The sequence below is a fragment of the Scomber japonicus genome, chromosome 18 (genome assembly GCF_027409825.1).
Source record: "Scomber japonicus isolate fScoJap1 chromosome 18, fScoJap1.pri, whole genome shotgun sequence".
NCBI classification, from domain to species: Eukaryota; Metazoa; Chordata; class Actinopteri; order Scombriformes; family Scombridae; genus Scomber; species Scomber japonicus.
Window position 1 is genome coordinate 18475638 of NC_070595.1, and position 18829 is coordinate 18494466.

Here is an 18829-nt window from a genome sequence, read left to right on the forward strand (position 1 = left end):
GCAGCTTTCGGTACAAGAGCACTGGGGACAACCAGACAGACAGGTAGAGACTAATGCATGCACGCTTTCTGTCCACTCTCTCTCTCTCTCTCTCTCTCTCTCTCACACACACAGCGTAACGTTGCTCCTAAACACACACATCTGATAACTCTCAGACTGGGTGAAGGGCTAACAACCAAGCAACAACCCCAAATTCATGCCAAGTACTTGCCAACCATATCTGCTTCTTTTAAACAAATAACATTCACACCATCGGCTGTTACATTTATAAATGTAATTTCTTGCGCTGACTTAGATCACATGTATGCTTATCTATATAATAATTCCAAGTATTAGAAGTTGTATGACCACTGCTTTTTTTTTTATCCTGACAGTTCTATATACTAAACACCAGTATATCTATTACTACAGAACCATTCATTAGCTTAAAACTGAGCAAATTAATCAGAGAACATTAAAAAAAAAAAAAAAAAAAAAGAAAATAAACAAAACATATGAATGACTCATCAGCCATCATTCTGCGTAGGCAACATTCAACAGGTTTAGACACGCGTTTGCCTGTGTGGATCAAAGTATGTCAGAACGGAGTAAGTCTAAATTTTTAAACTTTACATTATAACAACTCCCCACACCAAACAGTGGAATATAGGCTGAGAGGAATATGCATAATTGCCTGTTAAGAACTGTGATGAAAAAGGTCCCAGGTGTGTATATTGTGTGTGTCAAATGACCTTTAACATGGTAACCCGTATCATTTCGACAGCAGCGAAGGGAGGTGGGGTAAAATCCTGATGGGGCCATGTGTCTGGCCCCTCACAGTGGCAGTATTTGACAGTCATCTGTTATCTAAAAGCATCTATTGACCAACAGTACTGAAAGCTGAGGTTGCACTGATCACAGTAAGTAAATCAGTGGCCGTATGGTCTTTGTCTTTTGTGAGTGAGTGTGTGTGTATGTGTGTGTGTGTGCTTGAGTAAGTGTGAGGGTGTGAGTGCCTAGAGCATGTCCTGCATAACATGAGTTTGTTGATCACAAAATATGTAGTCAAACCTTTAACCCCTTGTAGAAAAATCAGGCTGGCAAGACATGTTCTGTACGACACAATACATTGTTATTTGTAATATTACACTTTTGTAAATCAAATGGATAAGCAAAATTAAGAAATATTTTATGTACTGGAATGGAAAGCACCATTAAACCAAGATATGAATCTCAGACTATGTCTAGATTCAGCTAACCATTTACAAAACCTATGTTTCCCCCCCCCCCAATGTTCTTTACAACCCCCCACCCCCCTCCCCTCCATTCTATGGCACTGCGTCTTGCACTACTGCTGTTGCCCCTCTGACAGAAAGCCACAGCTTTGGCCTTAGGACAGAGAAAGGCTCAGGTAGAACCAGTTACAACATTCATAAACATTTCTGTGTGGCCCCCAGCTCTGCAGTACAATAAGGAGGACAGGTTGAGTATTGCTATGGGGAGGACCTGCACATAAAGCAAAAGTCCTGACCAATGTGCAACCACAAGTCAACTGGACATTAAGGAGGAAAGTTCAATGACACTGATCTTTGATGATCGATGAAGCCCAGGTAATACATACATTGACTTCCATCAGCAGCTTTTGATGAAAAAGAGATACTTTACACCCATCAATGTACAGATAGAGAACTCACAGGAGGAATCATTTTGTGTAGATTTCCTAAGAAAAAGTTCAAGAAAAAAAACCTCTAGAGGTTGTAAAATTTTTGTCAGTTGACCAGGGTTTTTAAGTAGGTTTAGTACTTAAATACTGTGTGCACTGAGGGCGTATCAGTCTGAATCTTTCACACATACACGAGTGTGCATGTTTAGCTTGACTTATTTAAATCTGTTTGAGAGGAGCACCCCCCTCACTTGGGGCCTTGCAACTTAGAGAGACTGAGGCAGGACTATGGGAAGAGGAGGAACAAGGCGCAGTTTGGTGTGGGTCTGCAGACTTGGAGCACAGTTCAGTGGTGTTGTGGGGCTCCAGGACCCTTGTCAGGAGGGGCCATGTGGTGCAGGTAGCTGTTGTCCTCGTGCCCACAGTGGTTTAGGGGCTCACTCTTGAAAAGGGCTGGGGGAGGGGGCAAGTGGGGGACTGGGGGCCCGGCCAGGTGGTGGTGGGGGTGAGGTGGGGCATGTTGGGGTGTGTTTGAGAGGTGTTGCTGGGTTGTCGGGGGGTGGGGATGATGGTGAGAGGAGGTCGAGTGGAGCTGCACATGGGAGAATGTGTGTCCGACAGGAGCTCGAGGAGGCATGGGTCCTCCTGATGGGCTGAGACCCAGCGGTGCTGAAGTGGTGGCCGGGGTGGCAGCTGAGGTGCCCGGGCCGGAGGAGGAGGAGGAGGAGAAGGTGTTGGCAAAGATGCGGACAGGCACAGGTGGGCCGCTGGTCTGCAGGACCACAGGGCTGGTGACCCGGAAACACTTCTCTTTGTGTGCTTTGAGCATGTTGGAGAAGCGGAAGCGCTGTCCGCACACCTCGCAGGGATAGGGCTTCTCCCCGGTGTGGGTGCGACGGTGGCGCTTCATGTTGGGCCGGCTGGTGAAGCTCTTGCCGCAGATCTCACAAATGAAAGGCTTCTCTCCTGTACAGATACAGAAAATAAAAAGACTGATGTGTCACAGAAACATGGACTCTATTAATCAACAAAAAGATTGCAGCTACACAGAGGAAACAATAATGATGTATCAAACTCAAATCTTTTGAAGTCAAATGTGATGGTTTCAAAATTTAAAATTACGAGCTGATTAAAGCTCTCCAAACGATAGTTAATTTCCCTTTTGTAAACAACTTCTCTAAACAGAGAGCAACAGTTCTCTTTTAACAAGACTAAAAAACCAAAACGCTAGAAGACTTTCAATTTGAAACAACAGATAGTGGCGACTTTCAGCTGAGTAATGAAGTGACACCATAGATGTATTATCAGAGCTGGATACCAGACCAAAAATGGCGCTCATACAGTCATATAAGAATTGCTCAGCTTGCTCATCTGCCAAAAAACTGTTTGTAGCTTCTGGGTTTACTTCCACGTTATCAGTAGTGTTTCTCCCACTGGTTCCTGCTCAGCTTATAGACTTACATTGAGATGGCATCACCAATTTTTAAACTGCTTTTCTCAGCTGGAGGAAAGTTTTACAAATATAAAACCCCCTTGGGTGAAAAATTCATAATTGAAAGAGTCATAATCGATCTTGTCTGCTGTTCAAGGGATCCTGTCAACTGTTTTACAGACGTCTCTCGTGGTGGTGGTCTATGGGGAAAATGCTTTTTGGGCTGCAGGAGGATATTTCGCTTCAATACCGCCAGTGACCACTGGGAAAAATTGGCTGATAGCTGAGCGGTGGCGCATACATCCAATGAGTGACACCATAAGTGTCACTTCATCATTCAGTCAGAGACAGACTTTTGCATTTATAAGGTTGGCCTTGCTGTTGCAGTCCAGTCAAATATGCTAATAAATTCCCATCATGAATTGAGGGTCTTTGCCATCAACCCTCCCACTCTGCAGGAAGCTATTACGATTCACACTCTGAGGAGAGGAGATGTGAAAGTGAACAACAGCAGCTCCGTTGGAATGCCACTCTCATTAACCTCCCTCCATGGAGCCACTGAATGTGCCTGCTACCACCCACACAGACATCTATTAACAGGCTGCTGAAGGGCTCTCCAAATGCCTTATTCTGGCATGTTATGTGTGAAGCTCCTCCAAACAAACTGAATATCAAAAAGGTGACAACTAATGTGTTAGTCTTCTTTAACTGCTACATTACACTCCCAAGTATTTATGAAACATTGTTGTACAGTGAACTAAACATTGAGAGTTTGTGTTTCACATGTGTGCAGTCTATTACAGGGCACAACTGGGTGTGTCTCCTCCGGGCAGGAGGCTAAATTGGTTGCTAGCAGCAGCGAGTGGAAAGAGGAGCATAATTACACATCACAAATAGAAACGTGAAGGCCAATGGAGAGCTGTGTGTCCACCCACGACAGGCATGACTGGAGAAAAACAGTGAAGGATGTACAGGCTGCTCCGTTAGGTTTGGTCTTAGAAATAGCAATGCAGCAGGGACAGAAAATCAGAGGGATGTAATACAGCATGTGTCTGGGTAGTCATTAAAAGCCACAATATACACAAAGATCTTCTTGATGTTGAAGGTCCCTCTCATTACAAAAACTGGGCGAAGTCTCCATGTTCGTGCCACTATAATGTTCTTCCTGGCAACATCCCATTTGATTCCTTTTTTAGTGAGTGTATGGAGACTGGCTGGCTTGCTGATTGACTGTCTGGGAACATGTTTTCTGGCAAACTTTTCCTTTTAAAATATTTCAGAATTTGCTGCAAAGTCCTTTCGGCTCTTTTCATGCATTCCTTTTCACATTTCTAGCTCAACTGTGAAGATCAAGCAAAGTAGGCCAATAAAAGATTTAAAAAATGACCGATTGAACTTCAACGCAGCAATGAAATTTACACCTAGCTTCCTGCAGTTGAAAAAAACAAGTAAAGCTTCTGGGTTTCTAAAAAGCTTCACATTTCCCTTCAAAAGCTCCTGCAGTCAAAAAGCGATTTAAAGCTAAAAGAAACTTCTTGAGATCCCTAAAAGGTTCCTGTGGTTAAAAAGGGGCCATAACAACAGAGCAGAAACACTGCCACAGTCAGTCTCTGTAAGTTTCAGTGCAGACACGTCATTTCTTACCTGTGTGTGTTTTCATGTGCTCATCAAAATACTGTTTCATGTTGAAGTCTTTGCCACACCATTGGCACATGAACTGCTTGTGTCCGATGTGAATGCTCATGTGGGAGCGCAGCTGGTACTTGTATTGGAATCTCTCGTCGCAGTTCTGCAGGAGAGACAACAGAGGCTTTAAGATAACAGACACACCAGCCAGGTCAATTCACAGAGACCCTAACACTCACACATGCACACATCCAAACTCTGAATTAGGTCAAACATCTTTCACATACTCCCCTTTTCCTCTTTTGATTCTTTCTATGTTGTTGAAAGTCATTTAAAATTAGAAATTTTTACAACTTTTAAATGATCCATCAGTGGTTGAGAGACTGACTCATGATCTATTACTGTGTTTTCTTTAGAAAGTTAAAACTAAAAATACCACCTCCCAGTTGTGTGCCTCCGCCAACCAGTCAAGCTGCAGTTTCCATCCTCTCTCATAGTATTTGTAGTGAAGACTTTAAAAGGATGCTATCACATTTTTCAGTGAAACATGCTGTTTTCACTTAGAGACTATTTAGGTATAAAATGTCACCACTTTATCTTTTTATCAAATTAGATATTTGTGTAAAATAATTAGTGTATGGATTTTTAAGTTATGTTTAAAAACATGTTATGTGAGGTCACAGTGACCTTGACCTTTGACCACCAAAATGTAGTGCTTTCTTTAGTCTAAGTGGAGGTTTGTGCCAAAATTGCAGAAATTCCCTCAAGGCGTTCCTGACATATCGTGTTCATGAGAATGGGACGGTCAGACAACCTGAAGACATAACGCCTCTGGCTGTGGCTGTGGCTGACGTGGAGGCACAAAAACGTACATGTGTATAAATGATGTGACCTCATTCACAGCTGTACCACACTCTGCATGAATTACTTCACATGAACATGAAAAATCAGGTTACTAGAGCAGGTCAGGTAAACCATGGAAGTGACATTACACACATTATTTAGTTTTAGTCACATTTAACCATTTATGATCATTCTATATGACCCCAAGAAATCTGCTTTTCCAAGAAATCTAGCCATATTCACAAGGTTTCTCTTCAAATATATCCTGATGAATGAAACAGTTTCTTATTTATTTATATATACTTTTCTGAATTCAGGTTTTTGCAGCGAGCCAACGATAACCAGATTATTTGGGTGTATGTTTGCATTATGAGGCTTTATTGGTCAGGTCTTTTTCCTGAATTTTCAATGACACCACCTGACTAAATAAACGTCTCAAACACCAACCCTAAAAAAAAGAAATCCAAAAAATCAAATACTTTACATCTGGTACTTCAGTATAGGTTCACTGTGGAGAATGGCATATACATTACATACTCCTGTAATACGCATGTAATCACATGTTACAGTGTAGGATGGCCTCAAACATTTAATTAGAGCAACTCCACCCATACACACATGTTCCCTGTGTGCCGTCTAGTCAAGTGGTTGGATATCTAAAAAGGCCTTGGGTGGAAGTAAATCACCCCATCTGTCAACCTCCTATGAATTCATGAGTTTAGACATGGATAAGATAATAAACTAACACTGCTAAACTGAAATAATCTGGGAAATGTTGAAACACAATGTGACAAAATGCACTCATGAACGGGGTCAAAACACAGGAACATTTCGTTCTACATTTATTTATTTTATAATGGTTCCAGTTAATTGGTGAACGTTGTGTTTGTGTGGTTTGCTAATATTTGACATGGCTTGGTTGTATTTAACTCCAGTGACATAACAGTCAAATGAATATTCAAAATGCCCCCCCCCCCCCCTCCCCCTTGGAAGACAGCAACTGAATAAAACTATTTTTGGTTGGTCACAAACCACATAAGCACAGATGCTTCTCTGCTCAAACTAATGAGTGAACACTACCCTTGAGGCTTCTTTTGAGGCATACAAGGGCAAATTCATCAAAACTGTAACCTTCAGTCACTCCACGCAAACAACCAAACCGTGCTCCAAGAGTACTGACTTCAGTTCAAAACAAACATGTAATAAAAGACTGGTTTAAAAAAAAAAAAAGGAAAAAGAAAAACAATCAACAAAGATGACTTTTGGGCGTGCATGTGTGTGTGCCTTTATGAAAATATCTAACGCACACCATCACTCCTGTATGTCAACACTGTTTAGGTTCACACATATTTGTTCAAGTGCAGATTGATGTGTGTTTGGAGCAGCAAAGTAAATTAAACAATGACTGCAGGAAGAAAAACTCATCATTCAACTGTGGAATTTAGACTGCTTTAGAAATGCATCGGCCACAGTCTGTCTGTCTCTCCCTCTGTGTTACGTGAATGACCTTTCACATGGCAACACATACTTCAAAAGCAGCAGCATGTGAAGAGGTAATGGGGGGGGGGGGGATACAAAAAAAGCATTAAAATGTCCTGTAGGGCATCCAATAACAAGTGGATAGCACCAAATACAAGTACACTTAAATTAAAAACCCACAGCATGGATAAAGCTGTATTCAGAATTTGCAGGGATGTTCTATATCATATTCACACTGGTTAGCACAGAGTTAACACATGCATATATGATCATATTGGAGGACTAACTTCTCTAATACTACTGTAGTGGTTTTGCCTTAGAGGTTTTCAGAGTCCTCATCCCAGGTGAGAAAAACCTGTTCTCCAGTTTTATAGCTTTGCTATGTATTTTGAATGTTGTCAGTCTGGCTGCAGTTGTGTCACAATCTGCCGCCTGTTGTAATCTGCAAACTGTCTCGACTACATCTCACTCTTGTCTTGATTTATTTTGAATACAGAATCTCATGCCCCCCCCCCCTCGACACGATCGTCTTACCTCACAACGGAAGGGCTTCTCTCCAGAGTGCTGGAGCGAGTGAACTTTTAAAGACATGCTGCGTTTGAACGACTTCCCACATGTCTCACAGGTAAACGGCATGTCCTTAGTGTGAGCTGTGTTTTAGGGGAAGAGATGGATGGAAAAAGAAAGAGGAAAAACAATCATGAGACAACAATTCACACTAGCTCATATCCCTTGTTTCAAATGGAGTAGTTACTTCAGCATATACCAAACTAGACAGGAACTGGATGATATTTTTACCAATCTGTAGCCACAGTGTTAAAACTCTATTATGCCTTAAAAGGCAAACTGTGGTCAGCTGTGAGCCTGCACATGCAAAATTAAATGGAAAAAGATAGATACTTTATTGATCCTTCACAGGAAATTACTTGGTTACGGCAGCTACATCCACAGTCAAGACAGAAACAAATAACGTAAAACACATCTCTAACTATCCACAGGAAACACTAAAAATAATTTGTAAAATACCCCAAAAATTGAAAAAGGTAAAAATAAATAATTAAATACCTAGTGTGCAAAAAGTGCCAGAAAAGTGCCCTGAAGTATCTAAACATCCCACCTAAAAAACCTGTGTACATGGCACAGAGTCGAACATAAACCACAGACATTATAAGTCTTCATTTGTCCAGTATATCAAATACCATTACATTAATTTACAGTATCTGCATCAATGTGTGGAAAATATCTGGAAAGGAAGCACTGCTGTTTAAAATGCTGCACAGAGCACCTTAAAGAGCAAGTGTCAGGTGTACAGTCAGGTAATACACCAAGAAACATTGAATTGAGTACTGGAGTTATGCAGCTCAACAGGAACAGTGTGAACGAGCTCCTCCACTTACCAACCATGTGCTTACGGACGTGAGCCATAGTGTAGAACTTCTTCTCACAGATTTCACATGAGAACTTCTTCTCCGCGTAGCCGTGCACGATCTTAATGTGCTCATGCAGTGACCACAGCTTCTTAAAGGACTTGTTGCAGGAGACACACTGGAAAAGTAGAATTAAAAAAACAAAAAAACACAGAAATTAAGCTTTTGTTGTTGATAAATATCATGAGCAAGAAAAAATAATGCCATATTGTAAATGTTTCATTATACTCCAGCGCCCTCTGCTGGGAAGAACACACAATAGATCCAGTTTCCTTAAGTCCTTCTGATGGCAGTCATAGGATCAAACAGTTAAGCCTGTTCACTTATCAGTGTCAACCTTGATTAATTCAAAAGTATCCTGCTTTGACCTTTTCAAACTTGAAATTGGATCACAGTGGATGTAATTAAAACAAAGATCAAAAGAAGAAGACTCTTTACTTAAAAAGGTAAAATGCATACATTTAAAAAAAAAAGATTGATTTCATAAGTTTGGCATTTTTTATATTTATATTAAGTTGAAGCACCTTAGAGAGTAATTACCACTTTAAATCTGTGGACTTGTCTGTATCGGCTCAAAATGTCCTCACAAAACTGCACACATTTTCAAGTGGGGCCTCCTGTCTTGCTTTGTTGCTGGCTTTATGTCTCCCAGACTGCAGGGCCCCCCAGAGCACCAACAAATAAAACACAACACCAAATCATTTGATATGATGGCTCCATTTTGGTCTCGCCAGATGAAAAGAATCCTCTACTTTGTTTTAGGATCTTCCACATGCCCTATAGCAAATATTGGCCAAGCTATCATGTGAGCTTTTCAGTGTCTTCCTCTTTTCTAGTTCAATAAAAGCAACGACTGGTGAGGCAGCAGCTGTTTGACTCTTTCAGAACTGCCACAGGCCTGTTGGTGGCCTCACTAGTACTTTTATCACACAGTCACTTATTTTAAAAATAAGCTTACTGTAGTTGGAGGGTTGTTTTATTTTATTTCATACACATTTCTTGTATCCTACCATTTATTTTAGTATGTTTCCTTATCTTTATAATATAGTTTTTAACAGTAAATTCAGCTGTTAGGGGTTTCGTATACTTGAATGTTTAACCTGAACATCTCTGAATGTCTTGGCAATATTAATAAAAAATAAAAGTCACTCATTGATTCTTTCATAAACTATTTCTTATACCACACTCTCAATAGTTTACAGTGAGCAGTAAATGGAGAGTATTTTGAGGAAATGTATATTTCACACTTGGAGAGTATTTTGAGGAAATGTATATTTCACACTTCAGATTTCAGACAATAAAATGACAAATGATAAATACAGGATATGATCAGAGTCATAGGAGCGAGTGAATACTTATTGGTGTGCAATTGTTCAGTGTTTAATATCAATGTAGGTGAATATCTAAATATCAGATGAAACACCTTATATCCTATACAGATGTCTCTAATGTAAAGATATGAGGGGGGAAAAACAGTGAGTGGTTTGTATCTTGGCACCAGGGGGAGACATATCATCGAGGAGAGAATATAGGAAATTACATTTTGTATTTGTATAGTTTCACAAGAGGGGTTTCTTTATTTAAACCATAGCGTGACACAGTGTGTAAATCCTAAATGTTTCACACAGATATTTTTTCTCCGGATCAACAACCCTCAGTGCCAATATACCCGCCTGACTGAAATGGACTGCTATGGTAATGAATTTCACATATGTCCTATATGGGCTACAGTCCTCTTCTTTTTTTTTGGATATTATGTGTTTTTATTACACATACAAAATGGATATGGGTGTTCATTGTATCATGTAATCTCATACTTGTAGACAGAGTTGTTTTTGTTGTTTCCTGATCATACTCGTCTGACAAAGACCTCAGATCAAAATTTTGCATCAAATAAAACTTTTGAGTTTTGTGTCAGTGTCAAAAAAGCCTTATTACATAAACTGTGATTCAATGTTGGTAATGAAGTGTGAATAAGAACATAATTATATATTTGATTTGATGAACATGATTTGACTGGAGATTGAATGCACATATTTAAGGGAACCTGCTCTATATTTTCTATATTTTTTTGGAGTGAATATTCTATATATTCTATTCTATATTAACAGAGATTAACAAAATCTGGCCGCAGCAACACAGTTCAGAGCTTTAACTTCCTGGCCTCATTTGCTTTCACCAGCTGGGAAAAGGTAAAATACAGTTGTTTTTTTTCAATAAAGTAACTTAAAATGCAAATCAAGCTGAGCCAAAGGGGGCTAAATTAAGCTATTGAAAACCACAGTTTTAGAGAACTGAAACCAAATTGGACCTACTTATGAAATGTCATTAATTACAACAGATGTTGTCTACATTTTAGCATTTTGAAAGGGTCTGTGCATGATATGATATAATTACTTTTTTTGTTGTGAAGCAATAATAATAATAATAATGATAATAATAATAATAACAACAACAACAACAACAATGATAATAATTCATAATTGGAAAATATAAATTAATATTCAGTGTTATTTTGGTTACAGATATTTTATATACTGAGTGCACGAGTTTCTTTGACCACAAGCAAAATTAACTTTACCTATCACGTATATCACAAGCTCATTATCAGAATTTCATATTTAGCTCAAACATTACAGGAAATGCAGTTAAGTTTTAAATTTTTTACTGCACCCTATAAAAATACTACACTTGTACACCATGCAAGTGTATCAAAAGCACCAGAATTAATATAAAAGTATCTAAATGTGCTTAGGTGACTAAAGCTCTTATGTAACATTATATAAACTCTGGAAAACTCACTCCTCTACCATTCAGAATAAAAAGTGTGTTTGTGAGAGTAATTACAGCGTCATGATTGAAGATGTGGTGAGGTTTGTTTACCTGGATGTTCTTCTCACAGTCAGTCTGCTGGTGTAAGGCCAGCTCACTCTCCAGGACAAATTTTTTTCCGCACTTGTCACAAATCTGCATCCGTCTGTGTGTGACGTTCATGTGCTTCTCCAGATACCAGCGCGTGTTGAACACTCGGGGGCACTTTTCACATGCCAGCATCTCCTTCTCCTCCACATCTGTTTTCCCTCCTGCTGTCGTGGTTGTGGAGCCGGCAGATGATGGGGCGGACCTCGCCGATCGGCGCTTGCTCTTCGTAGGCTCGATGCGTGTCCGTCGCCCCCTGGTGGTCATTCCAGACGTGGCGGTGCTCAGAGTTGTTCGGAGGCTTTTCCTCCGCGGCTGGCTGGAAGCCGCTGTGCTACTAGCGCCCCGACGGGCCCTCTTTGACCTTGTTCTTCGACTTTCAATCTCATCTTCTTCGTCGTCTTCCTCCTCTTCTTCACCGGGGCTGTCCTCTTCTTCCTCCTCCTCCTCTTCCTCTTCCTCTTCTTCCTCCTCCTCCTCCTCGTCATCGTCCTCGTCGCTGCCAGGTCTCTCAGAGTCATCTGCTGCGGTTCCAGTTTTGTTGTCCCCCTTGGATACATGAAGGGTCTGATTGTTCAGATTAACTTCGACGATGATCTGCTCACGCTTGAAACCCTCCTCCTCGCCCTCTTCTTCCTCGTCTTCATCATCGTCTTCAGTGTCATCAGAGGTGCCTTCGTTGCCAGCCTGGGAACCCTGTGTGTCCAACTCCTGCCCTGCTCCTCCCTCTCTGAAATACTGCTGATGCTGCTGAGGAGTCACATGTTGAGTGGGCAACAGACCAATGTTCAGATCACCCATGGTTGTCTTGGTTGCCATTTTATTGTCCACTAACACAGAATAAGGCTTGCCACCAACCTCCCTCCTATGAAGCTTGCCCGTCAGGTCCAGATCTGTGTTAGGGGGGTGAAAATAGGACTGGGACACCTGTGCCCTGCGTCCTTCCTCCTGTGACATCCCGCCAAGGCTAGGGACGGAAACCTCTTCCTTGAGGCTCTGGCAGGATTTCATGAAGACGGCGATGGAATGGAGGGATGGAGTCGGTGGGAGCTCAAGGCAACAGAAATGAGCAACTGGTTTAGTGCTCAGGTACTCGCCCACTCTAGAAGGAGGGGTAGGGGCGCCACACCAATCCCCCACCCTCCTTCTACCGAGGAGACAGGAAGGAGGGGATGAGGTGAAATATGGTCAACCTGATTCAAAGAGAGCATCCATGCTGTCCAAGGTAGGAAATGAAGTTGGAAAGACATACAATCTGTTCCAAGTTTTGTTCCATATACTTAAAAGTCAGACGCCGAAAATCAAAGCCTCAGTGTCTTTGATGCCGAACATTTGAAGTTAAATTCCTCTCGAGTTATTATGAGATGCGGGGAGCTCTCAGATTCAGTTTCTCTGAAGGCTGCGGTCCGGCAGGGTGCCAGGGTCTTCAAACTGCAGCGCAGGTGTAGACGAACTTAGCGTCAGACAGACGACTGCCGTAGAAACTAGTGTATCTTGCTTGAAGAGCCATTTACCTGTGAGATGAGACGCAGAAAGAACAAAGAAATATAGATTAGAAAAAGGCGCTCTTCCGCTTCACTAGAGAGTCTGTGAACTGAAACTACAGCCAAATTGTGATGTTTTCAAAACTGCACGCCACATTTGCCCACAAACGTTTCAGTGTTGTGTGTAGAAGTTGAAACCACAGCCTTCATAAATGAATGTCTGTGGATTCAATTTCAAATACTAGGCATCAAATACTAAGTACTCTATAAATTCCAAAACTCTTATACTAAATCAAACAAAAATATAACACAATATAATGTTTACTTAAGCATAAGAGAGGACACAATAAAGTATTTAAGATGCATTTGGCAGGAGAACATATTTAACAGCTCAATGTCAGCTTCAGTGGACAATACTAAACAAACAAAAGATGCAGTAACTGTACTTCCTCTCCAATCTTAAAACTTGCCTAATAAATTTCAACAATATACAAAAATTGCTTCACTCAAAAACTTTCTAAAAGTAAATATTCACTCCTTTACAGTATAACACTGGGTGAGATTAGCTATTTAAAAAAATGATGCTTTCTAGAAACACAAAGCCATACTAACTTTAATAGAAAAGCACTGATTAAATTAAGATTACATAGTTTTAGAACAACACACACACCAACCTACACCAACCTGCACACACCTCCCCATTGACTGCAACATAGTGTAACCACAACTCAGGAGCATGTATTGCAAATGCAACCACAGGAAACTGTATTTCAACTTTTCATTGAAGCCCCATGCACTACGCTGTTTGGAACCTACGATAATATCAAATTTGTTCACATAAATGATGCAAAAGACGGTATTAAAACAAACATCAGCTTTCTTAAGGGTTATTGCTTTTATGGCTACATTTTCCTGATTTTTGCATATAATATCGTCAGTTGGTTGACCTCAGACAACCTTACACGTTTCTCACCATAATGACTATGCAGCAGGGCGGGTTGTTAACTAGAAAACCTCCCTGAGACAGAAGCAAAAAACACATTTCCTTTCTTGGAGACAGCAAACAACCTCGCTTCTGTGTCTTCACAAACGTCTTATGCTTGATTTCTTTTTCATCAAAGACAAAGACAACATAAATAGGCCGAGAGGGACTTTCATATTCAAAAACACACTCCACCCCAATAACGGCAACTACTTTGTTTGTTCTAAATTTTCATTTACAGCAATGATTAACATGAAAGGTTAGTCGGAGAGAGAAACAAAAGAACAAGAAAGGAGTGGATCACATGAGATATCTTGAGTACAGAGCTACGCAATTATTAAAAACATATTTTGACAGGGATCACAATCATTAATGACAATTATTTTATTTAAGTTCAGGATCAAAAAGCAAATATTTTCCCATCATTGTGTCACTTATACAATGTTGTTTAAGTCATGTTTTACCAGTACTACAGGTCTTATTAATGAGGGTTCAATTGCAACTAGTTCACACAGAGCAGACGCTGCAAGAAGCTAAAAAAGAAAAGAAAAGCTGTCTTAGGAGACTTAAATAGATTTTACTCTCCATCATATTTGACTTTGTTCATCGCTCATCATCATCATCACTTTTTAATGATCCATGTATTTGAGTAATTTGAGCTAAATCTGGACAGATTCTCAATTAACTGCTGTAACCTCTCTCTGTAAACCATAATCTACCTTTTCTCATCCCTCCTGTAACTTCATCTTTGGTATATTGCAATAAAACGCACGCCAGAATTCAGGCACCTGTGAGCACATCCATGCACTTATAAAAGCCAAACATTTATTTCCCTATGCTCTACCCAGTTTGGCAAGCACAAGTGAAAGCAATTTATGTAGAATTTGACAATCCTCACACAGACACACCTGTCTTCCTGTGCATGTTGACTCTGATCCTTTCTGAGAATTGGACAGCAGCTCTGAGAGCATTAAGACCACACGGGGAGGGCGAGCTCAGCGCTGAACCGAGCAACTCAACTCACATGGCTGTCTTAGACACAAAGCCTAATAGATTATCCTGCGTCTGGATGACAGAGGAATATAAATTGCATGAGAAACCACTGCTTGAACCTGACTTAAGGTGCAATCAGCCGTTTTCATCTTCTTTTAAGCACGTATATTACAATAAGTGTTTATGGTCTTGAGAGATTATGTCAAAAAGTGCTAAATTTACTGCCAAAAACTGCTAAAAAAACAAACCCAAAAAAACACACGTGGTCAAATAAACAGTGTGATTATGTAAGCCATATTGGGCAAAATCCTTCTACTCGCTTATCATTATCAATGATGAGTCATTTCAGAGTTTCACTCAGTGAAATATTGCAGCCCTTTGATGTGGGAATCAAGTAGAGCGAAGACGTCTCAATATCACGGGTAATTAGTCTACACAATCACCTTCTCAGATCGGGAGGTCAAACCTTTTGGAATGATGATTATTTGTGACTGCCTTTTTCTTTTAAAAGTTTGGACGGCTTTCAAATATGAACTTTGCACCCTGACAAAAAAAAAGAAAAAAAAAGAAAAAAGGACATCAATGAATGTCTCTCTGACAGCCCATTTCAGTAATCCAAAGCATTACTAATGGTCAGTACAACTTGCCCAGAAATCAAAGTTTGTTGAACAGTAACCAATTTACAGCCTTCCTCAATCAAGCTTCAGAGACATGAAGTGAAACCAAAAACTCATTTCATATAGGGTAAGCCACAAAGCCAGTAAACACCGGATAGATGCTACTGTGGCTTAAGATTTGAATGACACAGGATGGCAGCTTTACAGCGAAGTCGCTATACAACACTTAAACCAAACAGCACTTTAAATAGTGCAAGTGTTCACAAGTGTTTGGCTCTAAGTGTGACAGCGAGGCAGATGAGACCTCTGGAGCAGTCAAAAAATGCGTCACGTTTACTTCTTATTATGCAGCAGTTGCTCCCTCAAATCCATGCTCCCTTCTCAAGTCTAGACTTTAATGAGCTTTCCCTTTTGCAGCTTGGAGAGGACCGTGTGAGGGTTCACATTCCTCACTCTGTCCAAACTCATAAGACCTTAACCAGCTCACTGTGTGGTGCACTGCAGGGGTGCTCCTTGCCTCTGTAGGTATTTGGCCTTCATGTCCAAAAATCAGGTCATAGATCAGTGCCTAGAGGTTTTTCTTTCTTTTTTTGGTCTGGTATAAGTCATCTGAGGTATCACAAAGTATTATGTCACACAACTCTGTCAATGCCCAAGCATTTGTATTGTCATCACTCCAAAAACTCAGGAAGAGAGACACTGACAGCAAAGACTGACAGATGACAGAGTCCGAGCCCACTGTTCACTACTGGGATATCTCTATTACAAAGAGTGGAAGATAACATGCAGACTCTTTTGTAAAAAAATCTGATCTTGCCTGCAAATAAATAAAAAGCATAATTGAAGTAGAATCAAATCTCAAAAGTTACCAGCTACAGCTCTTGCAAAGTGATGCCAATTTATAGGGTGTGCAATGAAACAAGCAAACACTATTAAAAAAAAAAAGGAAGAACAAGGGCCCCTAACATTTCTATTTCTGACATACAAGGTGCGAAACCACCACTACACATATTTTTTGGGAAGTATGGACGAGATCTGATGCAGCAGCAGCAGCTACTTTCTGGTTTTAAATTGGGGCTAACTTACGTCTAGCAAGACGGCACAACCATTTCGGCTACAGGAGCTTGTAGCTAAGGCTGTAGTGTTTATAAAGCATATACAGGGTTAAAACTAAAAGGTAACACTCAACGCCGAGCAGCTCTAACACTGCAGGCCTGGCCAACTTCAGGCTACTTTAGCTTGCTAGCAATACTCCATAGGTACTAACCTGCACACACACACATGACAAGCTAACTTGGCTACATTAGCCCAAGGTGCAGCCACAGTGGATATTTTAGTCCAGCTAAGGCTCCTCGGCATGAAGAACAAATCATACCACCATGCACAAGCAACACCAATCTTAACCATAGTATTTGCTGACATGTATTAGCTTACAACAAATGCAGTACTTTCACTTTTTTGTTTTAAAAAAACCCCAACCCGCCCAGGATTGGGGCTAGTTAGCTCACACAGCTAACATTAACAGCAGATATTTTAGCATCAACACTTAAATGTCGACACTGGCTGCCTCTGTGAGAAAAGTGTGGCAGCTATTAACCCGCACTGGAGCTACACATGAACAAAAGCCGATGTGACGCTTTGTTATCAGTGTATCTTGTAGCGTTGTCGTGCACAATGAAGAGATAAAAAAAAAAGAAGAAAGACACTCGCTTTCCTATAACAAAACCCCCCCACAAGACTGCTGTACTGACAAACCCACTCAACTCGACACTGTCACAAAGTCAGTGCTAGCCTGCAGCTCACCGACATTTCTCACCGTAGCTTCGGCCACCGGCTACCGGCGGACACGCACACGCTTCCCCCGGCGGCTGCCAAGCTTGTCATACATGTAAGTGCATTCAAAATTAAGTTACACAGCAAAACATTTTGGTGTCGGGGGTTTTGCTGGCTTACCTCCGTCGAGAGCGACCTCCTCCTCCTCCTCCTCCTTGCGTTCGTGCAATCAGAGTTGCACAGATTCACTTCTCTCGCTCGTCCGTGCATTTAAAAAAAGGGCAACGGGACTGCTCCATTTGTGCAAAAAAAGAATAAATAAATACACTGTAAGAAGGAGATTATGTTGACTTGTGGGTGTGCGTAAGCGGGCTGCGGAGATAGGCTACCTGCGCACCGGCGTCCTCAGCCCCGCTACGTGGCCCGGCCAAGCTCCTGCGCGCACACTGCCGTCCCGCGCTCATCCCAAGCATTCAGGCCGCTGTCTGGGCAGGCGCGCCCCGGCGTGTCTGGGTCTCCTCTCCAAAACCAGACGACGCGCGCACACGCACAAGAAACCCTTGGTTAATGGAATAATAATAATAATGGTAATAGTAATAGTGATGATGGGAAGACCGAGAGGAGTGTTTATCTTCTCAAAGGAGGATCCTTCATCTCGAAAGCAACTTTATTTATACAGCAAATTTCATAACCACATATATAGGCAATATCACAAATAGGCATGTGTATTATTTCATCCTTGGGTGATGATATAATAAATTAGAAGACCCACAGGAGTGTTTATCTCTCAAAGGAGAATCCTAAGACTAATGAATAATCTACTCTTCATCCCAAAGACAACTTTATTTATACAGCAAATTTCATACCAAGTCAATTCAAAGTACATAACTACATAACAATAAACACAACTACCTACTATAGGCGTGTGTACATTATTTCACCCTTGATTGATGAAATAATAATGAGAAGACCCACAGGAGTGTTTATCCTCTCAAAGGAGGATCTTAAGACTGATGAATTGATCCTGTTTTATCTACTCTTCATCCCAAAGATAACTTTATTTATACAGCAAATTTCACTCCAGGGCAATTTAAACATAACTACCTACTATAGGCATGTGTACATTATATCATCCTTGAGTGATGAAATAATAATAATGAGAAGACCCACAGGAGTGTTTATCCTCTCAAAGGAGGATCATATTTTACCATCTACTCTTGATCTCAAAGGCTCAAAGGATCTCAATTTTATTTATACAGGAAATTTCATACCAGGGCAATTCAAAGTACATAACCACATAACAACATATCCACCTACTGTAGGCATATGTAGAGAGGGTTAACCTTATTTTTTTACCCTTAAATTACTCATCACGTCTTGCACTCTTTACTTTTAGCATCCTGTTTACGTTACACAGAAACAGTTTCACTTGTATATAGGCTGGTTATTTCTTGTGTATATTTCTGAAGATTGTCTGAGCACATTTGGAGACACTAAACTAAATTCCTCGTATGTGTAAACTTACTTGGCCAATAAAAATGCTTCTGTTTCTGAGAGAGAGAGCAATTAGATGTATCTTTATTGATCCTCTTGGGAGAAATTCAAATTGACA

General features: G+C 40.7%; 1 protein-coding gene across 4 annotated transcripts; it reads right to left on the reverse strand.

Annotated features, from left to right (window-relative positions):
* Window positions 1-1301: 1301 nt before the first annotated feature.
* znf652 (zinc finger protein 652) lies at window positions 1302-17443 on the reverse strand. Of its 4 annotated transcripts, none has more exons than XM_053337932.1 (6): window positions 17398-17443; window positions 11333-12882; window positions 8420-8567; window positions 7557-7672; window positions 4719-4863; window positions 1302-2608 (listed from the first exon to the last, which is right to left on the reverse strand). In XM_053337932.1, exons 2-6 carry the CDS (start codon window positions 12377-12379, stop codon window positions 1989-1991), a joined length of 2076 nt encoding a protein of 691 aa, XP_053193907.1. In that variant the 5' UTR covers window positions 12380-12882; window positions 17398-17443; the 3' UTR covers window positions 1302-1988. The 4 variants fall into 4 exon arrangements, with proteins under 4 accessions (XP_053193907.1, XP_053193906.1, XP_053193908.1 ...); XM_053337931.1 differs by lacking the exon at window positions 17398-17443 and adding an exon at window positions 17261-17369; XM_053337933.1 differs by lacking the exon at window positions 17398-17443 and adding an exon at window positions 17248-17355.
* Between the last annotated feature and the right edge of the window lie 1386 nt (window positions 17444-18829).